The sequence below is a fragment of the Vespula pensylvanica genome, chromosome 21 (assembly GCF_014466175.1).
Source record: "Vespula pensylvanica isolate Volc-1 chromosome 21, ASM1446617v1, whole genome shotgun sequence".
In the NCBI taxonomy this organism is placed as follows: domain Eukaryota; kingdom Metazoa; phylum Arthropoda; class Insecta; order Hymenoptera; family Vespidae; genus Vespula; species Vespula pensylvanica.
Genome location: NC_057705.1, coordinates 119,142 through 140,874, shown reverse-complemented (window position 1 = coordinate 140,874; position 21,733 = coordinate 119,142). Strand labels below are relative to the sequence as shown.

The 21,733-nt window shown below is 47.9% G+C and overlaps 1 protein-coding gene across 1 annotated transcript; it reads right to left on the bottom strand.

The window, feature by feature from the left end:
- Positions 1–994: 994 nt before the first annotated feature.
- LOC122636219 (alpha-protein kinase 1) lies at positions 995–6,236 on the bottom strand. Its single transcript, XM_043827207.1, has 2 exons — positions 5,504–6,236; positions 995–5,354 (listed from the first exon to the last, which is right to left on the bottom strand). The coding sequence occupies exon 2, from the start codon at positions 4,570–4,572 to the stop codon at positions 1,111–1,113; it is 3,462 nt and encodes a 1,153-aa protein (XP_043683142.1). The 5' UTR covers positions 4,573–5,354; positions 5,504–6,236; the 3' UTR covers positions 995–1,110.
- Positions 6,237–21,733: the final 15,497 nt, after the last annotated feature.

Here is a 21,733-nt window from a genome sequence, read left to right as displayed (position 1 = left end):
TCGACATTAATAGTGAGCGATAATGATCAAATAGCAACTATTTAAAAATAAAATAGTCGAAATTGGATCGATCGAAACATCCTAGAAGATCGCGATTTTTCGAGTCGAGCTGCTCTCGAAACGAATAAGCTATCTACGATCGACTCTGAATATCGCGACTCTTTCAAGGATCGCATTACGAACGTTAAGATATACGCGTCGTAAGAATAAATATCACTTTGTCGAGTACTAACTAGACAGAGAGGGGGAGGGGAGAGAAGGGGAGAAAGGGGGAAGAGAGAGAGAGAGAGAGAGAGAGAGAGAGAGAGAGAGAGAGAGAGAGATAGAAAAAAACAGAGAGAGAGAAAGAGAGAGAGAGAGAGAGAGAATAAGACCGACTAATAGAAAAGAATAAATAAAAAAATGAAAAAAAAAAAAGAAATCAAATTTCGACGTACCTTCGAAGAATAAAATAATTAATAAAATCGAATATAAAAAGTAGTATTGTGACGCTTTCGAACGTCTATTTTTTAACTCAAAGTTTATAGAATTTCCAACAATAAAAAAAGAAAATAAAATAAATGATTACGTAGTGCAAGAAATAGAGAATATTAATAGAATTGTTAATAATATAAATATATACTTAAATCAAATAAGAAATTCACACATTGAGAAAACATCCAATATCTCGCTAATATCGTTCAATTGTATTTTCTCTGACTCGTTTTCTCGGTTGCATCGACACAACATTGATCGTCGCCGTCGTCGTCTTCGTTTCCGTCGCCGTCGCCGTCTTCGTCTTCGTCGTCGTCTTCGTCGTCGTCTTCGTCGTCGTCTTCGTCGTCGTCTTCGTCGTCGTCGTCGTCGTCGTCGTCGTCGTCGTCGTCGTCGTCGTCGTCGTCGTCGTCGTCGTCGTCGTCGTCGTCGTCGTCGTGGTTGTCGTCGTCGTGGTTGTCGTCGTCGTAGTAGTAGTAGTAATAGTAGTAATAGTAGTAGTCGTCGTCGTCGTCGTCGTCGTCGTCGTCGTTGTAATTGTAGTTGTTGCCGTTGCCATTGCCATCGCCGTTGCCGTTGCCGTTGTCGTTGTCCTCGTTGTCGCTGACGGAAGCCACGCCAGCAAATCCACTTTAATCACGCCCGCAAAAGGACATTCTGATTATTTGATTTTTTTTTATGCGTTTCAAGATGTTTCATCATGTGATCTTTTCTGATGAAACCTTTTCCACAATTATCACAAGCATATGGTTTTTCCCCCGTGTGGAGACACATGTGCCGTCTGAGGTCGGTCTTGTGGTTGAACTGCTTTGGACAGATCTCGCACTTGTACGGTTTGTCGCCAGCATGCTTCTGCAGGTGTTTCGCATGCAGGTACTCGAGGGGGAATCTTTTACCGCACTGATTACATTTAAATGGTTTATCACCCGAGTGGAAGCTCTTGTTATGCTGAGTCAGGTAGCATGCTCTGTTAAAAACTTTGTCGCATTCGATACACTTATGTAAACCATCCTGGGAGATGTAATGCGAGCCCGTGTTTGTGCTGGTTACCTGATGCTCCTTGCTCAAGAGCATGCCTGCAATTTTCGCTTTTGGATTTTCTTCGAGTTGCAGGCCAACGTTCGGATTGAGTTCTTCCTTAGCCTGCACATGTTGCGGTAGATTGTTGTTAGCTTCGTGGATTTGCTGCCGTTGTTGTTCTTGTTCACCTATTTGTTGTTGCAATTGTTGCACGAGATGATGTTGCTGTTGATTCTCGATCTCATATTGTTTAACAATCATGCCATCGGTATTTACTTGCATCGTCGACATATCCATATTCGTCAAAGACTCGTATCGCGGCGATGAATTTCTATAGGTATCATAACTGGATCCGGGAGACTCGAAGGATCTGTCTTGAGGAGATCGATTCTCCTCCGGACTTAGCCCCCCCACGTTAACGGCCTGTACTTGATCGTGGCCTACCAAGAACCCGGAAATGCCGAATTGGGTGAAGCTCGGCAAAGATCTTTGATGGTTACTAAAAGTTCCAAAACCGGGTAACATATCTTGGGTCTGCTGATGAAGATGGTGATGCTGGTGTTGCAGTTGTTGTTGTTGTTGTTGTTGTTGCTGCTGCTGCTGCTGCTGTTGCTGTTGTTGTTGTTGCTGCTGCTGCTGCTGCTGCTGCTGCTGCTGCTGCTGCTGCTGCTGCTGCTGCTCGGCCGAAGAAATCGGCAATAGCGAATTACCAGTAGTAGTTAGTTGGATGGTGATAGACTCCAGCAGGCCCATGCTGGTAGAAGTTGTAACGTGGGGGGGCAAAGCGTTTGGGTAAACCTGTTGAGGGGTCGTAGTATTCCCCATCGCAGGGGGCGACGAAACCATTGCTGGATGAACCGAGCCCGACGTTGTAGGCGAAGTCAGGTGGTGCGGATGAGACGAGCCCATTTGCGAAGGCGAACTCAGATGGGGCCCCGGGTGCGGTTGCATTACCGAGATAGGAGAATTCATGGGATGATGTATGTGGATTTGGCCCGATGGCGAATCCATTGGTATGTGCAACTGTTGTTGCTGCTGTTGCTGTTGCTGATGATGCTGCTGCTGTTGCTGTTGATGTTGGTGCCGGTGATGATGTTGAACCAATTGTGGCGGCGATGAGCCCATTTGTTGATGATGCGCCGCCATTGGCGACTGACCCGGGGAATTGAGAGGCAACATTGTGGAGCCCAAGAGAACCATTGAACCCTGTGGCTGCTGTTGCTGCTGTTGTTGAGCAAGAACTACCACCGAAGATTCGTTGCTGCTGTTGCTGCTGTTGCTGGAATTGTTGTTGTTGTTGTAGAGAGTGCTGGTGGTGGTGGTGGTGGTGGTGGTGGGCGTGTGCAGCAGGCCCCTCGCCGCCTCGCCCGAGGGACCTGCAATCAAGTTTGGGGGACTGGCAGAGGATGATAACTCTGGCGACGACCTCGACGGGCCGGTACCTCTGACACTTCCATGACCGTGTCCGTGTCCGACACCGTTATCCCTGCCAGGATGATGGTGCGCGCTTATCGGTAGATTCGCCGGATCCGGTTGATTGCTTTGTTTCACGGCGTTCTTATGAAGGGTAGTATTATAGTGTCTTTTCAAATGGCCCGAACTGGTGAACCACTTGTTGCACGCGGTGCAGTTGTAAGTTTTTGGCCGTCGTGCCTCGTTACTCTTCCACGATTGATTGGCCAATGGCGGAGCTTTTGGTGGTTGTTGCAATAGAGTCGCTGGCAATTGATGCGTAGGCATCGTTTGCGTGCTGGTGATAATGGGAGAGCCAGGATGTCGGGATGACTCCACTACGGACATGTGTTGGCCGCGGATGAACTGTCCCTGATCGGATATTGGCGAAACGTTGTCCATACCTCCCATAGATGGAAGACCCGGATGGTACTCGTGCGGTTGACCGCCCGGTGGCCAACCCAACATAGAACCCACCGGAAGCGATCCGCTCCTCTGTTGTTGATGTTGGAGTACTTGCTGCTGATGGATCTGCATCTGTAAGTCTTGTTGATGCTGTTGATGATGATGAAGCCTCATCAATTCTTCCTCGTATCTGTGAGTCTGAACCTTGTGGGAGTCCAGATCGAGGATCTCGGCCTGTTCCTCCGGTTCTTGTTTCACTTCCGACGATTTCATCGCTTGTCCGCCATTATACTCGTAACCATGCTGTTGCTGTTGCTGCGGTTGTTGACTCGGTTGAGTAGGAGACGGATGCAACTGCGGCTGATTTTGTTGTTGAGGACTGCCACCTAATTGTTGATACTGCGGTTGACCCGGATAAACATTAGGCGAGGTCGAATGACTCGTTCGAACGTGTTCGCCGAGTTGATTCGCATCCTCGTAAACGGCACCGCATTTGTCGCACTGAAGCGGCGGACTTTGCGGGCTCGTCGAGCTGATCGAGCAGGTACGCTCCGTTGGAAAATGTTGTTGATGTTGATACGGATGGTAACGCGAATATCCGCCACCACCAGTAACGCCGACATTGTTCGAAACGTCGTCTTGAGACGATGAATAATGATGGGAGAGGAGATAGGCCGAGTCGTTTTGTATAAAGTAACTTGTTTCGCTGTACATTGGTGTATGAAAATGATTATAACTTTGACTCGTTTGTTGTTGTTGCTCTTGCTGCTGCTGTTGCTGCTGCTGCGGCTGCGGCGGCGGCGGCGGCGGCGGCTGCGGCGGCGGCTGCGGCGGCGGCTGCTGCTGCTGCTGCTGCTGCTGTTGCTCTTGATGCTGGTGATGCGAAGAAGATGGTTCCTGAGAAGGCGATGTCGAAGAAGACTCGCACGAGTCCGCCGGTGCCGTTACGCTCTCGCGTTTAACATTCGCGTGACTACCGCCACTGTTATGATTTCCAGCCTTACTATTGTTGTTATTACTCTCCTCTTGTTGCGCTTGATTTGTCCAACGCGTAGATAGATTTTCTTGATGATAACACAAATGCACCCTGAGACTCTTATCGCTCTCAAAATACAAGTCGCAATCTTTGCAGTGATATTCCGAATTGGAACTGCCACCAACGTATTGCTGCTGCTGCTGTTGGTGCTCTTGTTGCTTTTCCACGCTCGTCATCTCACTCATATTATGGTTTTCTTCTCTCGCGTATTATTCCCGTTCCTGCCGTCGGTCCATCTGTCTTCGTTTACCTACGTCTCTCTACGTTGGAAAGTCTTTGCTCTACGGACGAACGAACGAACGAACGAACGAACGAACGAACGAACGAACGAACGAACGAACGGACGAACGAACGGACGAAGAAACGGACGGACGGACGGACGAATTAACGCGCGGAGAAGGTCCGCATAGGGGACGCGCGCGATCGCGCTCGAACCGCGAAGGCTGATCTATATCTCTTCTCTATCACTTCCACCGCGATTATCGTTCAATTTTATATCCGACCCTTTTTCTATCTCAGTCTATTAGTTTTTAGTCTATTTTTCACCTACTATTACGATCGTCGTCGAGGAGCGCTAGCTTTTTCACATACGGCACATCACAGAAATAACGCGTTCGAGAGAATCGAATCGAAAGCATAGCTTTTATATTGCCTCTTATCTCGATGATCGGGAGGTGGCGGTAGAACGGAAAAAAAGAAGAAATAAAAAAGAAAAAGAATGGGATACAACGTGTTCTACATTTATCATATGATCGCACCTAAACGAATCATAAATGTCCGGATCAACGTGAAGCACATTGGCTTCTGCGACTTCTGCCGATTCGCCGCGTACGGCATCGTCATTTTTCTCTTCCCAAAGTTATCACGAGGAATTCGACGAATCGTAGAAGCGACAGTAACATCGAGCGTCTCGGAACTTTTGTGACGCGTCGTGTCTTCGACTCCGTCCCGACTTTGCGCGCGTTCTCTGAAAAAAGAGATCAGTCGCGGGAGTGATAAAATAAAAATGAAACTAAAGGAGAAAAAAGCGACAAGGGAAGAAGAAAAATAGACGATAACGAATCGAAAGAGACAAAATGCGAAAACGTTCTTTCTTTCTATCTGAATCTTTCTCACATGCTTAAGGTTTACTTTCTGTCGATCATCTCGAAGCGGGACTCCTTGAGGAACGATCGCACGGTTCGACGAGTGCGATCCCTTGGCTGGATCATCGGTTGTCACGATGTCGCTTCACTTTTTACTATGACCTTCGCCGTGCCGCTACAATCCATCCCCTCCGCGGCCGCGGCCGTCGAAAGTATCACTCGCGACTATCGTCTCTATATCTCCCTTTCCTTTCTCGATGCACCAACACACTTTGGAAGCCGTGAGAAACACCAAGGTATTACGAAAACGCGGCGAAAATGAAAACGGAACGAAACCGAAACCGAAAACCGAAATCACAAGAACGTCGATGACGAGGACGACGACGTGGATTCAATCGCTAACACCAATCGTAAGTACTTTATCTTTGGATAAAGACGTTGGTGAGTGACTCATTGGTCCACGGATCGTTCTCGTGCATCCCTCTCATGCTCACTGATACACCATTTACTACTTTTCTATGCTTATCTTCTTGAATTCACTCTCAAGCTATATCCATGCCCGCTTCGTGCGAGAGCCGGCACTCTTCTGTCGCTTGGAATTCGAGAGTTTCGAGTTCTATGGTAGCTCGCGCGCCAAGGCGCTGCTGCCGCTACCTCCCCACTCCTCCTTCCTTTCCTTCTTTTACCGCCTTCCCTCTATCCTCTCTCTCCTTCTCTCTCCCTCGCTCTCATTCTGCATCACCGAACGTCGCCCTACCACTGCGAGACTCCCACTCTCGTCGTTCTTCGAGTCTCTCTCTCTCTCTCTCTCTCTCTCTTTCTCTACAGTATAGCACGGTCGATCTACAGCGATTCCTCCTCGTAGCGAGGAGTGCGCGCCAAAGAGAGAGAGAGAGAGAGAGAGAGGGAGCCGCTTGGCAGCGCCTCGAGACAGCCAACCAAATTTGAGACGTCGAGCGCACCTTACCCCCACCAAGTCCGTCTCCGTGCGTTCCGGACCTCCCTCTCTTCTCTCTCGCTCCCACAACCGCTTCGTCGTCGTCGTCGTCGTCGTCGTCGTCGTCGTCGTCGTCATCGTCTCGAAAGACGATGTAGGATCCTGCAGGACTACGCTGACTCTTCCATCTCTTTCTTCGTCGTTGTCTCCATCTCTCTCTCTCTCTCTCTCTCTCTCTCTCTCTCTCTATCCTTTCTTCTTCCACTTCTATTTCTCGCGAGAAAGAGCGATTCCCTCTCTCGTTCTATCTCTCCTTCCGTGCGCGTGCGCGTGCGACAGGAGAATCCTCGCACAGCTGTGATGTATGCTCTCTCGTAGAGCGTAGCGTCCTTGCTACTCGTGAAACTTTGTTGGGTGAGATTTTTCGAAAACTCCCACGGTCGAAGCTCGAGTTTCTCGATCGAAGAGAGTTAGCGACGTTGACGCAGGAGTCAACCTGCCTTTCCCGACCTCCTTCCATTCTTCCGCTTTAATCCCTTCGCGACTTTGATTCGTTTGACCTTGTCGTTTATAAAGTCTAAATAGACCGATTTGCAACTCGCATTTACCGAGATCCTTCCAAACGATCGCTCGGGTCTTTTTACGTTTACGAAAGAACGAACGTCGTCGCGTTTCTTTGCTTTTCCTCGTTTTTACGAGACTCGTTATTTCGTTTCAGAACGGGTTGAGAATTAGCTAATTTCTCGGGTTAATTCGGTAACGCGACAAACTCTTACCTTTCATCCACCTTTCGATAAAATATAACCGATTCGCTCGAGTGAAGCCTGAGAAAAAATCGCAAAGGTATTATCGGACGATAAGGAACGATCCTTTTCTCTCTCTCTCTCTCTCTCTCGTTCTCTCTCCTTCCTTCTGTCTTTCTATCTCGTGAACAGATCCCGCTTCCCTTCGTTTCTCCGCTCAGCTTCCCTCGCTCCGTCCCTCTTTCTCTCCATCTTGCTTCGGCATCACCCCGACTCCGGCCACGAAGCCGCTCTCGGCCGAATAAAAAAGGAAATGTGGGTAACCTTGCATTTTTTTACGATATCCTTTTTTCTACGCGGGGAAGCAACTTCTCGACTCGTGCACTTTGCATACAGAATGCGACACTCCTTTGCTCTCTCTCTCTCTCTCTCTCTTTCTCCCCTCCCCCCTCCGACACTCCTACAACTATTTTCCTCCCTCTAAGAGCTCTCTATGAATACGTTTACGACGTTGCACCGCACGACCACCCGATGAAAATGAAATATTCGAGAGATTCGATAGCGTAACCGATCTTTTCGACGCAAAATTCTCCTTTTGAATTACGTAGATGAGATAAATATTAAGAGCTTTTGAGAGGAACGCGAATCGAGTCGTGTCGAAAGACTTTGCAATTAGTACGGGATACGAAAAATGTTCGGCGATTGTTTAGCCCAAGTGATTTTTTACTTTCCAAGTGAAACTCTCCTTACGATCTAAGTGAAAGTTTGAAATAATTTATGACAGTTTGAGATACTTGAAATACCTTTCGAAATGTTATTTGAAAGGAAATAAAATAAATTGTTGGATACCTTATTGCACCTTATTACCTCGGACGTCATTTTACTCGTAATAAAGAATTGTCCCCGATGAGTCATAAAGTCCTACAAATTTTATCTCTTTCTTTGTTGCAAAGACACGCACGTTTGGATCGCTTTTACAGATTTTCCGTTGGCTATATGAAATACGAAGTAATCATTTTATAAACATCCAAATGGAGATTTATTTTTGAAGACAATTATGTGAGCTCTATCGTTCGACGAAATTGAAAGTTTTTGAGATATTAAAAAATCTTATCTCTTCCTTTTGTCGCGAAGCACCTTCGGGTCGCTTTTACGGAGTTTCCGTTGAGTATAAGAAATACGAAATAATAGTTTTAAAAACTTTCTAATTGCGACTTATCTTTGAAAAAAGTTATGCCGGCTCTACCGTTCGACGAAATTGAAAGTCTCCATTTTCAAACCACTCGTTTTGCTTCGAGAAAAAGTCTACGGCATGTATGTATTCATGAGATACTAAAGTCACGTGATAGATTTACATAAAGGACGAATTAGTTTATGGGGATTCCCCAGCCCTTCTGGCTCGAGCTTCGAAACAATGCGCTTCGCTTTTCGAGATCGAATATTGAGATCGCGCATCGAATCCAAGTTTTTGCGGGATCTACCTACCGATCGCGAAGCATTCCATCTATCCGTCCATTTTTTACGCGATATGATTTTTTTCCCGTTAAATCCACGCTTTTCCATGGTCGATCGAACATAGGTAGAAGTAAATTAATGAACGATTGCTATCGTTCTTACGATTTATCTCTTTATTTAAGCTACGATCCTAGTTTCGTTTAAACGCAATCTTTACGACATTACGTTGTTGATCTTAGGTATGGAATTTACACCGTGTGTCCAATTTATCGCTTATATTTTCTTTAAGAAGGGTAAGATACAAGATTTGAATAATATATATCCGTCTATCGCATGCGACACGAAGAGCCGCCGAAAGAAAGGTAAACGTTGTCGAGCCTTGGTAAACAACCACCAATATCCACGGAACGGAAGCGAGCACTACCTCGAGTATTTCTTATCCTGAGAGAATTTGACTCACTCGCAAAAGAAAATCTATAAATAAGATAAGATATCTAGAAATATCGTCTTACGTGGTAGATGTACGTAAGAGTACCTATATTCGTAACGACGATCGTACACGTAGATGCTTCAAATAATGACTATATTTATACTTAATAATTTTACGAGATTACGCGTATAGTACGACATCGTATGACTACGCATGTGCGTTTAGAAATAAATAAGCCTATCCCGGAAGAAACGCATTCGATTAAAAAACTTATTAGCCTGTCGATCACGAGTCCGTACAACTCGAAACATGTCCGTAGGCTAGTCGTACGATAACGGAAGTTTCGAACGAGGGTCGATATCGATTCGAGAAGAGGTACTTGCTTTCCTCTCTCTCTCTCTCTCTCGCGCGCGCAACCACGAACAATAATTTCCATACCAGCGTTATCACGAGCATCCCTTTGTCGTCGGACTACGTGTCGGATTTGGATAATGCCAAGTTGGCGAAGGGTATTCGGCACCCTCTTCGATTTTTACTTACTTCGTTTCCTCGGACCACGAAAGAAACGTTTATTTTGGATTTTCGAAAGAACGGTTCGAAATATGTTAATTCCTCTTTACGAGTTCGCCGAGAATATAGCGCCGAAAATGCGTTGATCCATCGATCCTCGGAGGAAAATATCTGGTGGAGAATGATTTTGGCGTTCGACGAGCCGTTAGCGCGAATTTAAAACTAGGTCCGAAAGATCGTCAACGAGATAATTTACACGCGTCGAGATAAATTTGGTTCTTTCGCAAACACGTGGAATACGTGAATTTGGAAGAAGCAAGAAGAAACCTTCCCTATTTCACGATCGTATCCGATTAAAGTAAAACGACAAGGAGTCGACGAGAATCGTCGGAAAAACGGTATATATATATATATATCTATATGTATGTACGTATGTATGTATGTATGTATATACATATATGTAGATACGTACATAGACTACACATAGAGGATACGTAGCTCCGATAGAGGAGCGAGGAGATGGAAGGAGAGAGGAATATCCTAGCTACCGTCGCGAGAGAGGGTGAGTTTGGGAGTGAACGGAAGGGGGTGTAGGAGGAACGTTCTCCGGCATCAGATTGAATCAGCCTAAGCAACACACCCAAGCCGTCCACGACTTCCAGAGCCAGGCAAACCGACTCCCTCTCTCGCTCTCTCTCTCTCTCTCTCTCTTTCTCTCTCTCTCCTCTTTTCTCCGCTCCATCCTACTCGGCATTTTCCGAGGTGGACGCCGAGCTGACCGAACCACTATCAGCTAGATATTCGCTGGCGTGGCGTTTGCGCCCCATTTTATTAAGGAAATCCTACCTCGTCCCCATTGCATCGCTTCTCCTCCCCCCCATTCCCCCGTTTTCATTCCCCACCTTCTCATCCTCCTTCCAGGAGCGTCACGAGATCCTACAGGGACTGGAAAGAGCTTTCCTCGTAACACGTGCGACGACGTACATTTCGAGCGACCCCTTCTTTCTCTCTCTCTCTCTCTCTCTCTCTTTCACACATACACACAAATTCTCTTTCTGTCTCTCCTTCCCTTCGCGAAGCGGAATTGTTTTTCCCCGGGCGGAACATTTTTCTCGCGAATACGGATCGGGGGAGAGAGAGAGGGAGAAGGGGGAGGAAGAGAGAGAACTAAAGGCAGCTTCGCTTGCAAATCGATGACCGCGTTACGCATATCGATGAGCCTGAACACATCGTGTGTCGCCTACGCGCCACATCGAAAGCCGACCATCTTTGGCGGCCCATGAACTGAAAACTGAGAGGAAGATATCTCGCGTTATCCGTTTCATAGTCTACTTGCGATTAGAAAAATGGATCGCAATCTGTGCATAAAATTTTAATCAAGATGGTAAAATCTTGTTACTTTGGCACCGCCAAGGTTCGTGACCCAAGGTTCGAGAGACGAGAAGAAGGATAAGGGAGAGAGAAAGTAAGGTTGCGAAGCTCGTCGTGGCGCAACCGCTAGACAGCGAAAAGTAATAAAAATATTCGTCGATGTCGTAGTCGCCGTCGCCGTCGTCGTCGCCGTCGTCGTCGTCGTCGGAGGAAGAGAAGGGACTGCGGAAAAGAGGGCAGGGTCGCGTCATTAAAGGAAATTATAACAAAGTGGTGGCTCTGCGGTCCATGGCGCTTGCCCCGGACCTCACCACGCCGAGTCTTTCGCGAAAGACGATGGAACGACGAGAAGGGCTGACTCAGTTCGCGAGGAAAACGAATTGAAATTTTAATCGTCCACCCCGACGGCAAATGCCCTCATCTTTCTTCCTTTTTCCTCTGACCCGACCTTCCTCCGCTCTCTCTCTCTCTCTCTCTCTCTCTCTCTCTCTCTCTCTCTCTCTCTCTCTCGTCACCTTGGTCGTCGCCCCGTTTCCTTGCATCTCTCCAGCCTTCCTCGTTTCCTTTCTCCCTCGCACGAGATAAACGCTTTTACACCTTTACCGTTATTTTCCGTCTCTTCTTCTTCTTCTTCTTCTTCTTCTTCTTCTTCCTCTTCTTCTTCTTCATTATCCGCGGTATAGCCGAGTGTTTATCGCGCGGGGAGTACAGTGACTCTTAAAAGTCGGTTAACAAAATGGTGGCTACATACGTACGTCGGTTGCGGAGATTCGAAAATTCGTCCGCTCGCTGCTTTTTCTTTTCTTTGTCTCATTATAACGCTTCGAGAAGGACGTATCACGGTACGGAACGTGCTTCTATTATAACGCGTTATTCTGCGTCAAAGGGGTCCGTCGTTTCGGCTTAGATTTCTCGTACCTTCTTCATCGGATTCAGGTTTTGTATCGAGTTACCGTGGCTCGATCAACCGCGCACGAGTTTTCTACGCGAGAAACGAAAGAATAAAGATCTATCAGGACGAGTTACTCGAAAGCTGCTTTTCCCTTCGTCCGGTCGAGAAGTTCTTACGACGAAAAATGTTGCCGATCGCGAAGATGACTCTCGGGGAGGTTTTGTTCGAGAAAAATAGGAAGGGGGGGGGGAGAAAACGACGCGTTGACCCCAGGCGCACACCTGACGAAAAATAGATCGGCTCGCGCCTAGTTTTCGGACACGAAACTGGAAGGGACACGTTCGAGATCCATTCAAGGACCGCTCTCGATCCTTCTTCCGTCGTCACTGTTCCATCGTCCGTATCAAATTTTTCTCTCCGACCTTCCCTATAAAAACCTATAAGAACGGACACGCGCGTTCCGAAGCCATTGAAAATTTATTGAGAAATCGAGAAAGTTGATCGCTACCTCGAACGCACACGATCAACTCGTACTAGAGAAACAGGGAGAGAGAGAGAGAGAGAGAGAGAGAGAGAGAGAAAAGGGGAGCATTGTGTGAAATTACAGCCCTTCTTATGGTAATCGCGCGATCACCGATTCTTACGTGCTCGCCTATGTACGTACGTTCTCGATAGAGCCAGAGTTACGAAAGATCGGGGCGATCTTTGTCTCGCGCCGACTTTTACACGCCCGGAGCAGGAACGTTTCCATTCTCGACGACAATGAATTTACAATCTAAGCGCGTGCGAACGGCATCGAAATACCGAACGATTCGAATAGCCGACTCGGACGCAACTCGGACAAAATATTCGACTCGAAAGGAAATAAAAAACATTTTGTGCAGTTCGCGGAGACACCGCAAGAAGAATATTCGAACGCGCGAGCTCGTCCGGCTCTCATAATACCGATAACCGGACCGGCAAAAGGAGCCAATTTATCAAACGCGCTCCAGTCTGACGTTTCGAGGTCAGCGCCTCTTTTTTCGGCGTCTCGAACGATCGAAAGGTAATTAAAAGAAAGGAGCAAGGGGAATGTTTCGGTGGAAGAGAAAAGAGGATATATCCCAGAGAAAGTCGGAAAAAATCTCCCCTCCCGGGGGAGGAGGAGATCGCGTTTAAAAGTAACTCCACACCCCTTTTTCTTTGGCGTGAATTCGCGAGAGACTCGTCGGCACCATGGTTCCCACAACATCCTTTGTCCAGTTTGGCGCGGCGCGAGAAAGAGGGAGCGAGAGGGGGACGGCCGGGGGACGAGAGGGAGGCTGGACCTCGAACTAAAACTAAAACTAGTCTAACTGCATCCTGACGTCATCCGCGGCGCGATTCGCCTTAACCTTGAGAGCGCTCCTCCTCCCCGCCACCCACCCGCCCTCCTCCTCGTCCTCCCTCTCTCTCTCGCGGGCGGCCGCTCGCTCGCTCGCTCGCTCGCTCCGTCTCATCTCGTTCGAGCGCACGCGCTCGTACAGCCTCTCGCGAGAGAGCGAGCGGTCTGGCGAGGTGGGAGGCGAGGAGCCGAGAGGAGGAAAGCGAAGCGCGCCGAGCCGCCGAGGGGAGAGAGGAGCGCGAGGGGGATGCAGCTTCTTTTGTTTGGACCACCGCGGCACAATTAAAGTTCGTTCACACGTTTTCCTCGAAATTTAATCGCGATTCGCCGCCGCGGAGGTCGTCCTCCTCTCTCTCTCTCTCTCTCTCTCTCTCGCTCTCTTTGCGAAACGCCGTCCACTTTAATTATCGAAGCCAACTCGAGAGAAGTAAAAAAGAGGAGCGTCAGAAAAATGAAGTATCGGCCGAGATAGAACGAGAGGAGAGACAGAAGGAAGATGAAAGATCGGGAAACGTGGTCTCGGCCGAATACTCGCGTTCGACCTCAACGATATTTTTTAATTATCGCTACAGTTCCGTGGAGATAGGTTCGACCTATCGAAACCTTTCCAATCTTTTTTTCATAATATCATACATTGACATTTTATAATGGAACGTGAAATTAACGTCAAGCAGGTTTTACGCGATAATCTAAATAAAATAAAGAGATTGTAAATCTTTGTCGAAGGACGAAGCTCATTAGGCAAGTACGTTATATGAATTTCGCGCTGGCCAATTAGTTTTTATGATTCACGTCTCCTCGTGGATCGATAAATCCGTGAGCGTCGAACGTCGAAGAAAAGGAATCGATAGGATCGTCTCGACTCGTCTAACGGAGAGCGTATACGCGAGACTAATTCTCGAACTAATAATAAGATCTACTACGCTTCGCTCGTCTCAGGTCGGCGGCCGACTTGACCACGACGATCTTCGAACCGATCCATCGGCTCTCGTCGAGAAGGAAATAATTCAAACCGCGATAACCTATAATTTTCGTTCTGCCGTCCCGCGAGAGATCTTATCGTCGAACAAACGAAGAAATATCATCGATACTATTGGTAAATACAGAAATACCGTTCCCGTCGGCGAATACCGCGGGGACCAGTTTCGTGGTATTCACATTAATTTTCGATGCGTCGTCAATCCGCTGTACGAGAGACCGACTCGGATTTCTTCTTTTTCGTCGTCGTCGTCGTCGTCGTCGTCTTACTCGTTCTCTCTTTTTTCTATCCTTTACTCGCCGATCATCGCCTTTTCCACGAGTTTCATTCTCGTTGAACGCGAGCTACGAGAGAGAGAGAGAGAGGGGGGGAGGGGCAATGAAGGATAAGGAAGAAAAGGAACGGAACGAAACGGAACGAACGGAACGGTAGAGGAGACAAAAATCCTTTGTTCGCGTCCATAGGCGAGCACCGATCGAAATTCGACTCACGCTTTACTCGCGTGCGATTTGAAAACGAACGAGTACGGTTCTGACGAAAGACGTCGAGCCGAGCGTCCTCCTTTTCTCGATTATTGTTTACGAATTTTATGAAATAACACGAATGCTCCTGGCAAAATAATCTCGAGAAAAGAATATTTTCAAGTACGCGCGAGTAAAGAAAAACGTTCTTTCTTGCACGTTGGTTGCCAAAAAGCGATTAGGCATCAAAGGAAATTCGGGTAATCATAATTACCATAACTGTATACCACGACGATTTAAAGGGACAAGTGCACTTGGTCGCTAGGGGGGCGACGGAGCGAAAGCGCAAGGGAGGAAAGTAAAAAGAGAAAAAGGGAAAGAGAGAAGGAGGAGGCTTGGAAATTCTTTTGTTTCGCGAACAATGTTATATACCGGGTGTTTCCGACGACACGGTAGGATCCATAAAAGAGCTTTAAAGACCGCCGTCGTGTCGCATTGTATTTCAAAGTTCAGGTAGGCAAGAAATGGTATCTCGTTGGACTAAGCTGGACCAACAGTACGTTTCCACAACTTTCTCTGGGCAAATACTTTGTTACGATAATTTCGTAGATCAATTTTTAGAACGGTAATAAACTAAGTAATAAATAATTTAACAATAGAATTAAACTAAACTAAAATTTACGACATACTTTTTCCGAACATTAAAATTATTTCCCATTAATATTTCTATATTTCAAAAATATAATTTTTTTAAGAACAGAAGCTTGAACGAGGAAAAGAAAGAAATGTAAATATTTCGGAACCGAAAAACTTTTTAAAAAACGTTAGTCGTAAAGCTCAAAAATGCAAGTGTTATGGATATAGAAGAAAGGGAAAAGACGGATAAAGGGGATGGTACCAGCGGCGACGATGACGACGACGACGACGACGACGACGACGACGACGACAATCGGTAATTTCTGCGGTCATCGATCATCTCTCGACGTGTGGCGATTGGTTGAGCGTGCGGATTTGCTGCCGAAATCCGGAGCGGCGATTGGCCGACACCGAGTGTGAGAAAATCTTCCGCTAGACTACTCAATGCCTGCCAGTCGAGAATGATTTATCCCGATGACGAGAAGGATGACTCTTCATCCTTCTCCTCTTCTCGCAATTCGTCGATATAGACGCAACGCAAAACGACGCGAATTATCGTCGAAATGTCGCTTTTCTCTTCGAAGCGACCAAGATTCGCGCTTCGCTGGAATTTTTCATTCCAGCTGAAGAGACCATTGCGTGTTCTCTCTCTCTCTCTCTCTCTCTCTCTCTTCCTCTCTCTCTGGTTACCCCTCTCGACAATGGGTAGTGATCGAGCTATTTTCACCGGTTGCTGTCGCTCGTATTTTGGCCGGCGAATGAAAAAACGATGCATTGTTACGAACGAAATTTCGCGCGTAACGCTTCCGTTGCACTTACGCCACGGGGCTGCTTGTTACGCGAGAGTATGCATTTTATCGATAATCGCGTTCGATAATCAATGCGCTTTCGACGTAACGATCACCCTGAAAAGATGGATCGTTCGGCTCGTTGATGCCATTTCGCAACAAGAGGTAAATTAGAAATGGTAAAGATAATGAGATCGAATGAAAATAAAATGGAGTTACCAGTTGGATCGATTTAAAGAAGATTATCTCTCTCTTTCTCTCTCTCTCTCTCTCCCTCTCGTTCCTTCTCGTTGTCTCGTTCTTCGAAGCGATCTCGAAATAATGCAAACGTTACGACAGTATCTGCTTACGAGAGCGCGGGATCTGCAGTCTCTTTATGAGGGTGCATGTCAATGACCCGCTCGTCGAGAGCTGACATAGGGGCGGTTTCGCGTCGGTGGGAGTACGAAGGCACGTTGCCGGCGTGTTTCGGCATTTTTCCGAGCACCGACGGGGGTGAGCCGCTTTGCTGTCGCTGCGACTTTGTTGGGGTAGGTTCGTGAACAAACCTGGGAGCGATTGCATCCCACCTATATTGCGGCCTATTCATCGAACATTATAGCCAGTCCTCTATCCACATTGTTTCCACTTTTATGCTCGTCAATTTTTTCGAACGTGATGAATGAAGGATCAACGACTATACGATCCATAATTTTTTATCCCCTTCTCTCAGCTTCGTCTCTGATAAATAATTAATTATATCGAAAATGAAATGGGATCGTTCGGAAGATCGGTCCAATATTCGTATTTAAAATGACGAGGTACGTTGGTAGGAGGCCCCTCTCGGAGGTTCTCCATAAGATTAGATACCGTAAATGGACACGGCTTATCTCGAAAGAACGGACGGCTGGAGCTCGGCTCTCGAACGATAAGACCGAGCTAGCTGAATTTCTCTTCCCCTTTTACGATTTCGACCCTGTCGGTTTAAAAAGTTTGCATTTTTACCGAATTTGCCTACTTCCCGGATCTTCCTCGACCCTCATACGTCCGTTATCGTATCTCCGTTTTCTCATCTTTTTCTCGTGGCGAGACTAAATTCGCGATGAATGGCGTTAGGTGGAATAGTTCCAAGTAAATCCATAAATCTAACGCGATATCGTCGGCGCTATCGTAACGCGTTCGAGTGGCAATGGCTTTGCTCTAACAAAAACACCATCTTTCGCGTGCACTTGGCGTTGACTGGACCAGGTGATGCCTGGATATATGTACATTATATATATATATATATATATATATATATATATATATATATATATATCTGTGTGTGCGCGCGCGCGCGTATGTACACGTATACGTATATAATATATGAATATATACAAGGTCGTAAATCCACAAACGGAGGCCGAGCTAATAGTGGCCCGTCCGTACAATGTTATTAATCACGCGAACGCGTTACCGAGGGTCTTGCGAACTTAATTAATTAAATCATATAATAGCCGGAGAAACTAGAGAGGAACTCCTCCGCGCGTTATTCCTCTTTCTCACCGGGCGCCTTTCCCCTTTCGTCCTTTACCTTCGACGATACCCTTCAACGCTATCGGAAGCGTCCATCAACGGCAGCATCCCCGAGGCATTGTTTCTCCCTACTGTCCAAACCTCCTAGCGAGCTCGGAAGATATCGTTAGAACGCGCTCGTAAAGGCCAAGTAGCCAATTCGCGAGCGTCGTCTCAAGACTGAAAATTAACGCTATACGAAGGCATAACGGATATCGCCTCGATGGAGGCGATCCTAGTAGTAGATCCTAGCGGTAGCTAAGATAAAAGTAAATGGGTCATTTATGCGCAGGAGATATCGCGGCTATCCTCCTCGTCGGCGCATCCTCTCACCTTCGTTCGTAGCCACGTTCGTAGAAACCTTTCCTCTCCCGACGAATCGTGAATCGCAAGATGGGTGGAACGAATCGCGCGGACGGGGAAAGGCGTTGCGCGGGAGAGAAAAGATATTGGCGAGAGTTTAACGCTCGGCAGGAGATTATCGCGAGGCCGATATTCTCGATCTCGAACGATACGGGATTGGTCTCGCGTACCGAAGCGCTCCTTCACGGAGTTTCGCCTTCGAAACCGTGCGTAACCGTGCATAATGCCGGATGCGTCGGATCGATAATCGCTTCTTTCTCTCCCTCTCTCCCCGATAACCTTGGCCAACGCACGGAAAGAGATTCGTCTCCCCTTCTTTTTCTTTTCGCCCTCTGGTCATCGTTTTATCAGTGAATGCTCGTTTGGCGGCAACGGCACGCATCATTAAGCTTCCAGCGTGCCGTAACGTCGACGTAGCTCGCTCGCGCCAACTTCGGTACGTGCATGCCTCCCTCCCCCTCCTCCACCTCCTCTTCCTATCTCCGGCATCCCTCGACGAAGCCGCCCTCGCAAATCTCCCTCGCAAAGCACCCTTCCTCCCGTTTCCTTTTCTACATCGGCTTCTCTCCTCGCAGATGACTCCTACAAGCGCACGCACACACCTACGTTTTCTCGTCCACCCTTTCGCATTCCTCCACCCTCGTAGCTTCAGCCCGATTCCCCTTAACGCTAATTTATCTTAATTACATTCTACGCGCGTTGGCGTGCACGAGTGTGCGCTAGTGTCACTTTCGTGCATGTGTTTGCCACGTCTCTACGTTCGTTCGTAAATGTGCGCTTGGATACGTCTACGCTCGCGGCTACACGCGAGCTTTAATCTTCGCGTCACGGAATATCCGCTCCGTGTCCGTCCTAGGGCCGGATTTCGGCTCTCTCTCTCTCTCTCTCTCTCTCTCTCTCTCTCTCTCTCTCTCTCTCTCATCTCGAACGCGAACGCACACACGCGCGCGCTCTATCCTTGCCTTCCTCGTTTCCGCATCGATCGCCGCTTCGCCCAAATTTTCGGCTTATCTCCCGAGCTTCTTTTTTCCAGCGTATTTTATCCAGTGGCATTTGACTCGATGAAACTTATTTACGACCATCGACCGTCTTACTCGCATGATTTCGAGTCGGCGAAAGCCTAAGACGAGTGCGCAGACGAATTTGCTGCACGTTAATCTCGAGATTGGGCATTAGGATTCAGTGTATAACGCCGGCCTTGCCGCTGGAAGATAAGGGGGTAATTTCTGCTCGCCGAGGGGGTCAGAACTGGCCGTAGCTCATCTCTCGAACGGTTCAGCATCCCCCATGGGGTGGTCGCCACGTTCTCTCTCGCACGGCCGAGCATCCCATCCTTCTCCTCCCGCTCGAAAGTCCTTCGCAACGATCTTGAGCCGAGAATTCGGCCTAAGCTCAACGCCATCGCTACCATCTTCGTTTCTCCTTCGTCCCTCCTTCGTCTCTCCCATCCATGCAAATTAGAAGCGGGATCTTACGACGCAGAAGGGGTCGCTTCTGGAAAACTCCATCGATCGATCAAATATTCTCCTAATAATCGCGTCCTTTCTAAACGTTACATCGGTACGACTTCGCTCTCGATCTTAAAAACTTTCGACCGCGAACCGAGGTCGGAGTCGAGTTTTGGAAAATGATTTGTTTTTTTCCTTTATCCGTTGTAACTTTATTTGTCTGGTATTTTAGAAAAAATCAGTTTCTACATACGCCTCCTTTCCTCTTTTTTTCGGCTTAGCGTACGCGGTTAGAGAATCGATTTTCTGGAATCGCGAAAGGCAGGAGGAAGGGGGTTTCCTTTCGGTAGGGACCGTCGCCTTTCAGATTATTTACGAAGTTCTCCCGGGGCTGGTGTCCTCGTAGCGTTTTTCGGTGGCGCTGCGAGGCGCCGTAGAATTTTCGCGTGTGCCGTGGACGAGGTCCACCAACCCCTTTCGCTTTTACATCCGGCCAACACCCTCCTAGCTATTTCTCACCCCCGCATTGGCGTAAAGAGCCGCGAGCCAAAGTTGGATCGAGAACGAGGTTGTAAAACGTTCCGAGTTATCGAAATTTCAAGTCGAACGGAAATTAACGATAATGAATTCGTTGGATCGAAAACGCTTTTACGAGTTGTAACGGAGGTCGAACGAACTCGTTACGTCTCAAGTTCGAAATGGCACCTAGAAAATTATTTCCCTCTTATTTCCATCTTCGGCGCGTAATCTATAGAGCGAGGATCGACGCAGCTAGCTTTTCTCTCGTCTCGCACGCACGTTCTCGAGCGATCCGTCAATCGGCAAAAATACCAAGAGCCCGAGGTGAAATCGGTCGAGTACGCCAATGCCTGGTCCAGCCCTTGGTCAAGGGAGGTTTAGGTACAGTGCGGGCGTATAAGCACACGAAAGGGAGAAAGCGGAGAAAAGACGAAGGGTGGTCGACGGGAGTCGGGCAAGCGGGGAGAGAGAGAGAAAGAGAGAGAGAGCGAGAGAGAGAGGGAGGGGGAGACGAAAGAGATCGCGAAGGCGTGTGCGTGCGGACCTTTACAGAATTCCGTAGGATCGCACGTTTTCCGTGCGACTCGCACACTTTTCCATGCGTCACGTGTACCTACGTATATAGACGAACCTATATATACGGATATGCGCGTATGTAAATAACGTCGATGTGGAGCACGTGTGACTACGTGTGGGCGAAGTAGCCAGTGGCAGGCAAGCAGCAGGGAGCTTTACCCCGGAGGAACTTTCGACGGAGATGGAAAACGTTCGAGGAGAGGGATCGAGGGAGGACGTAAGGAGGGGCAGAGGGACGAAAGAGGGTTGAAAGAGGGAGGCGAGAGAGCGGCGAAGGGTGGCTCCATCTCCTGCACTCCTAACTAACATGTATTTTGCATAAAGCTTACATTACTTGAATTACAATGCCGTCTCGTACCCTTCGCCGGCGTCCACCTACTACGGGATCGCGAGGAGAGGAGATGCTGCCATGTAAATTGCTTCCCGGAGCTTCGCCAAGTTTGCGCGCAAGTGCTACTCCGAGCACACACACACACACACGCTCGCGCGTATGTTAGGCCGGTCGAACCTTCCTACGTCGCTCTTCGTGTTTCACGCGCTCACTTCGCGTCTCCGTGTGTGTGTGTCTTCTCGTACGTACGATATCCTGGACACGGTGCACCCTACCTTCGTTGCTCCTTCTTAGATATGCCGAATAAGAGACAGGGAGGAAAATTCGTTATCTCGATCGTTTCGTGGCGTTTACGATTATCGAGACCGACGCACGCGATCGATCGAACGACCCTTTTCTGCTTTTCGAAAAGAACAATTTTCAAAGAATTTATCGGCTTTTTCAATGACCCACATTTACGTTCCTCGTTATCAAAGAGACCGCGTTTCAAAATGTAAAGTGCTTTCTCCTTAAAGAGGAGAGAGAGAGAGAGAGAGAGAGAGAGAAGAAAGTTTCTCGAACGAAATTAATTTGTTTTCGAGGGAGGAACTTTCGGTGCGGTGGACAAAGGCTGTATCGGCTTTTCCCAAGCCATATCCCCCTTTTCCTTGCCCTCCTTACATTATTCACGCTAGGCGCGTATACGCGCAGGAGCTTACGTGTGTAGGTACGTACTATGTACCTACATACATACGTAGATAGGTGCGAGAGCTAGCTAGCTCGCTCGCTCGCTCGCTCGCTCGCTCGCTTGTTCGCCCGTTCGCTCGCTCGAATACACGAACGTAACGAGCAAAACTCGCACCCCGTGCCTGAGATAATGGAAGCTGGATGCTGGAAGGAGTTTGAGCCGTATACGCGTGGGTGGTGGATAATTACGCGTCCGTGTC